Source organism: Limulus polyphemus, unplaced genomic scaffold, assembly GCF_000517525.1.
Source record: "Limulus polyphemus unplaced genomic scaffold, Limulus_polyphemus-2.1.2 Scaffold3848, whole genome shotgun sequence".
Lineage (NCBI taxonomy): Eukaryota > Metazoa > Arthropoda > Merostomata > Xiphosura > Limulidae > Limulus > Limulus polyphemus.
The window spans coordinates 87,087-92,628 of NW_013669458.1; the positions used below are offsets into that span (position 1 = coordinate 87,087).

At 30.4% G+C, this 5,542-nt stretch overlaps 1 protein-coding gene across 1 annotated transcript in view; it reads right to left on the reverse strand.

Moving 5' to 3' along the window:
• Window positions 1-5,034, reverse strand: part of LOC106470155 (armadillo repeat-containing protein 3-like) — a 68,951-nt gene extending 63,917 nt beyond the window's left edge. Inside the window, exons 1-2 of the mRNA XM_022398735.1 lie at window positions 5,006-5,034; window positions 1,656-1,725 (exon numbers count right to left, since the gene is read on the reverse strand). Of these exons, the coding sequence (XP_022254443.1) occupies window positions 1,656-1,718 (63 nt within the window). The 5' untranslated portion in view covers window positions 1,719-1,725; window positions 5,006-5,034. The remainder of the gene's footprint in view (window positions 1-1,655; window positions 1,726-5,005) is intronic.
• Window positions 5,035-5,542: the final 508 nt, after the last annotated feature.

Consider the following 5,542-nt stretch of genomic DNA (forward strand, 5'->3'; position numbering starts at 1 on the left):
CGTTAATGAATAATTTTAATTTAACAAAAGTTTTGCCAAAACAATTAGACCAGATTTATAAAAATATTTTATAAAACCTGCACGACAACTTAGGGGAAATCGGGGGGAGGGGGAGCGACGCAATCTTGAGAGGACATAACGTGTTGAACTTTACAAAATATCACCTGTTTGTTTGGGAATATATTTATGTTGTGCTCATAACAAAGAAGGTGAGTTAAAGATAATAATATGTGAAATAATATATTCATATGTGCAAAAAGGGGGACACAACTATAAATTTTGGCAAGGTAGGGGTCATCTTCAGCTGAAACAGTTTTATTTTTCTAAGAGGGTGGTTGGCCTTTGGAATGGGTTGCCTTCAGATGTTGTAGAGGCAGTAAATTTAAGTGAGTTTAAGAAAAAGCTTGATAAATATATGAATGAAAAGGGCTGGGTTTAAATTATTTTTTTTAATTATTTTAATTTAGTTTTGAGGATGGAACAGCCAAGATGGACCAATAGGTCCCATGTTGTCCCAAAATATTATGTTATGTTAAGAATGTCCTTTAAAAATCATTCTTGAAGAAATGATATAAAAAATCTGAAACATTATACAGGTTTTAAATAAAAAAATTTTAATGAATTATCAAAATGTCAAAAGCATAAGATGAAAAACAAAAGTGTTGTAATAAACTGTATTTTTTGTATTTACAGTTAGCTGTATTTTTTTATTGGACAACAGTATACAGAGTTTGGCTAAGAGAAACCTACTGATGCAGACTACATGACAATGCACAACTACTTTACCACAATCTAAAGCATACCTAATAACCAAATAACAAGCACTTCTAAAAACCCAAATCTAAACTTACACATGTAATTGTTTTCAGTATAAATATAAGTGATCATCTAAAACTCACTCACTGAGATAACATCAATAATGTATAAATATAGCTACTGTGATATGATAAAACAGGTGTAAGGAAAAGAGAATTATGAGGTCAATACTTTGGCCACATGGCCTCCAATACTGGTGGTACACTGAGTTTTTATTTACTTCTATCTAATCAAAAGAAACGTACATAAGCTAGTGTTATACAGGAGTTGTAATTCAACATATTGGAATACAAACACTTGTTGAGAAATGAATGTAAGTTAGCTACCATGCATCTAATATAACCTAAATATTTATTTATAACTTATTCATGTTGGATGAACCTTAAAATGAATGCTTATAATGGTTATTATGTTAATTAAAGCCCAAATATTTATAGCCCTCACCAACCGAAAACTGGGAAAGTTTAAGTTCTTTGATATTTGAAATATAAAATTCATATCTGCATGAACTTCTGAAAGAAAATGACCAGTAAATAATGAATTACAAAATATCAAAAACAACTTACAACTTCAATGGTTGATGGTTGTGGTCTTTCTGAACTACTGAAAGGGAATGACCAGTAAATAATGAATTACAAAATATCAAAAACAACTTACAACTTCAATGGTTGATGGTTGTGGTCTTTCTGAACTACTGAAAGGGAATGACCAGTAAATAATGAATTACAAAATATCAAAAACAACTTACAACTTCAATGGTTGATGGTTGTGGTCTTTCTGAACTACTGAAAGGGAATGACCAGTAAATAATGAATTACAAAATATCAAAAACAACTTACAACTTCAATGGTTGATGGTTGTGGTATTTCGTCCTTTTTTCCTTTCCTCTTCTTATCTGCCATCTTCAACCTTATGATGTACCATAAAGTTTTAATAACCTAATTTTAAATATTAACACTAGTTACATTTCAATTAAATTATATCAAATGAATAGATAAAAGCAAGCTTGAAATAAAATATTTAAGATGTTTAGGGAATTAAATATGTTGCATGTTACCAGCCTATCTGATATCTAGGAGAATAAGTTTGGAAATATTTCTTTGTTAGAGTCTAAATCAAAGTGTTCTTAGAACCAATTAAACCTTTTGGTAATTGATTTATGGAATAGTTTAGCAAAGGATGTGATGTGTGATAGGTCTGTAAGATCAATTTATGGACATAAAAGATTATACTTAAAGCTGGGCTTTATTGTTTATATTTCTATCATTTTGGGTGCTTGATGGATGACCTCAATTGCTAGCTATTCTGTTGTCGTTCATTTATGTAATCATTTAAAAAGTAGGAGAACTGCACATTACATGCCATGTAACAGCACAAAGAGGTCAAATATTTGAAATTCTATAAGCATTGAAGATGGTGAAAAAAAAAAGTAAAAAGCTGTGCCAAAATGTCTTATTGCATTCAGCTTGTTCATATTATAAGTCATTCTTTCCAATATCTGGAAAAACTTTGTATTAACAATCTTAAAATATAAAAACATTACATGAAATTGAAGAGCTTGTAGTGTTAAAGCTGTAACAAGGAAAAATCCACTTTTATAAAAATAATATCAATTAACCACCTCAATTCACTGTTTTGCCAATCAGGAATATGATCTATAATATGTTACCTAAAATTCAAATATGATAATTTGTCATGTAGCCTTGGCTATATATATATATATATATATATATGTATATTGGTCTCACAAAATCTTGCCTATATTGTAATTTTGAAATGAACTGTTGTGAACCTTGGTTAGACATAAAAAAGTATTTGAATGTTTCGCTTGTACGAAGAGCCACCTGAAAAATGGAAACCATTCAGTACATCTCAAAGTCTCTTTAGCCAATTGTGGAACAATTACCAAACAAATGGTACAGTTATTTGGATATATGGATGAGATAATCATTGTCCACAGTACACAAATGAATGTTACTGGTCCTTTTCCATAATTGTAGATTCATGGTGTGAGACTGAATCATATGGTTGCAGCCATCACTGGATAAAGTTTCAGTGAACAAATGCTTAAAAACAAACTTCAGAAGGCCAGTCTGTATGCCAGGTACCCAGTGTGGACATTCCAGTTACAGCAAGCCACAAAATAACTTGTATGCAATAGTGTCAGGGTTACATGGAACAAAATTTATCACATAACCTACAAACAATAAGCAATCATTTGGTTCTTCAAGGTTGTCCTTTCACAACTATCCTTGGGAAAAGTAAAAATCTAAGCCCACTCATTACTTTTCAGCAAATCATTAATTCCTCTCTTAAAATCCTGTAAAGTACTGGCTTCCACAACCACAGATGGCAACTCATTCAATAATTCAACAATCCTTTTAGAAAAATAGAACTGTTTTAACTAGAGCCTAACCTGAATTTTCTAAGTCTTAAACTTGTGTCCCCTGTTTCTATCATCTTCAGAACATAGCATAAAAAATCATAAGCCTTAATCCTATCAATCTTCTGAGTAATCCTGTAAACTTCAATAAGATTACCTCTTACCCTTTATTTCTCAAGAGAAAATAAGTTAAAATATTTTAACCTATCCCTGTAAGATAACCATCATATCCATGGAATCATCCTAGTAGCTCTCTTCATGACTCTTTCTTAAGTAAGGAGACTAAAACCTTGCAGCCAGATAACAAGCATATAGTTGTTTGGAGAGAAGTCAGAACCAAATCCAACATCATGTTTATAAACATGATTCACATGTCAGTGTTGAATATACACTGTGGGCAGGGATAAATTGGTACATAATCTGATACTTCCATTAATGCCACACATCAAATTCAATGTCATTGAGCATGTATGGGATGTTCTTGGGTGCCACATTATATCCCTTAAAGTAATTCCATCCACTAAAGAAACCCTAAAAATAGCTCTTTCCAAGAATTGGCCAAGGACTTTATCAACACACTTTATTCTAAGTATAAAGTATTAATATCACGTTTCACATGATGTTCATATTTCATGCTGATCAAAATGTCATGAACAGTAAATCCATAAACTCTTTTAATTTTATAAGCTGCAGACTTAATGGCCAATCATTTACATTTTAGATCACATGTAGTGACATCAGATTGTTGATTGGAAAATAACTGTATTGACTTTATTTTATAACTGTGATCTTACCTTGTCATGGTTAAGAATATTATAAATGCCAACTGTCCTTTGACAGTTTTGTGCAGTATATCATACAGCACATGACCAACTCAAAACTTGCCAAATTACCTTTGATCAGGAGAAACTTTTATTACAGTTACATCCTAAAAGAAATAGAATTATGAGCAATGAATTTCATAGAGCCAAGCCTATTGTTATCTAAACAATGAAATGAAATTACAATATTTAAATCATAATAGGCTTGATCTTGGCAGTATCTGAACTCACCTGAATACTTCTGCTATATTGCATTTAAAATTTAAGCATAATATGTTACACTTTTTTAATCAACAATAATAATATATTGTTACTTATGTGGATTAGGTCTTTTGCTTAGTTTTTTTTAAGTTTTATGTTAATATTAATATTATTAGATGTAATTATTCAGTGTTCCTTTTTACAACATTCAGCTTTGTCTTACTAAATATTCTTAAGAACTTTTTAGATAAGTTTAGATCTTCTTTCTCTTCCATATTAAAAACAACATGTATGTTAGCTGTAATACTTAAAAAGGTAATGAACGTTATAGAACTAAAGGTGATATCTAGGTATTAGTATTTAGTACTTCTAGTACATCCATGTTATCCAAACACATATATTTTCTACAAATTTTAATTACTAAACTTTAAATAGGCATATGTTCAGAACTATATCACACGCAAAATAAATTGAATAAAAAAGATCGCGCCAAAAATACTAAAATATGATCGACACTGTAGGTGTAGTGTAATACCTGATACTATCAGTATCAGTGCTCTGTATTCTTTGGTATATAACTATAAGAACCTAATTTTAAAAATTAAGATTTCAATTGTGATTAAAATTATTAGTCATTATTACTATGAATTAAATGTAATATCACACCTTTAATAATACAATTTAATTAACAGATTACGCTTCGCCAACTTAGGCAATACACCATAAGCCTAACGACAGTAATGCTAGTAGTAGTAATAGCATACTACACGTAGTTAAGACTTACGTTACTTCGAATAAATAACATATTATTGGTATCTAGCAGAGACCCGCAAAACATTTGCGGTCAAATTAGTATTATCAATGCAATAGTACTTCATTAAATACAAATTTCTAAAAAATACTAATTGTAGACACCGAAATCTACAACTCCACTTGTGTTAGGCCTAACATTAGTTGTTGTTGTTTAAGGTAAATTAATATGTAGAATTATACACTTTGCTTAAGCCTTTGCTAAGTACGGCCTATATTCGAAGAGTAAAATTAAAAATTGTAACTTGTATGCGTTTTTCGCTTTAGGTTAGTTAGGGCTCAACTTTAGCGTACTTAATACCATCAGCAAATAAAATGATAATGTTATTATACGACCTAAAATTAGATCTCTTTAAAATCTTTGATAAGATTTTAATATGTAGTACAAAATTCCTACTAAAGTATATTTCATCCGCCTTTTGTTTACATCCGTTTAAATGAAATGCGCGCGCATTTTCAGAGCAGACGAAAACTAAGTATTATTATAATAGATAATATTAACAACGCCAGT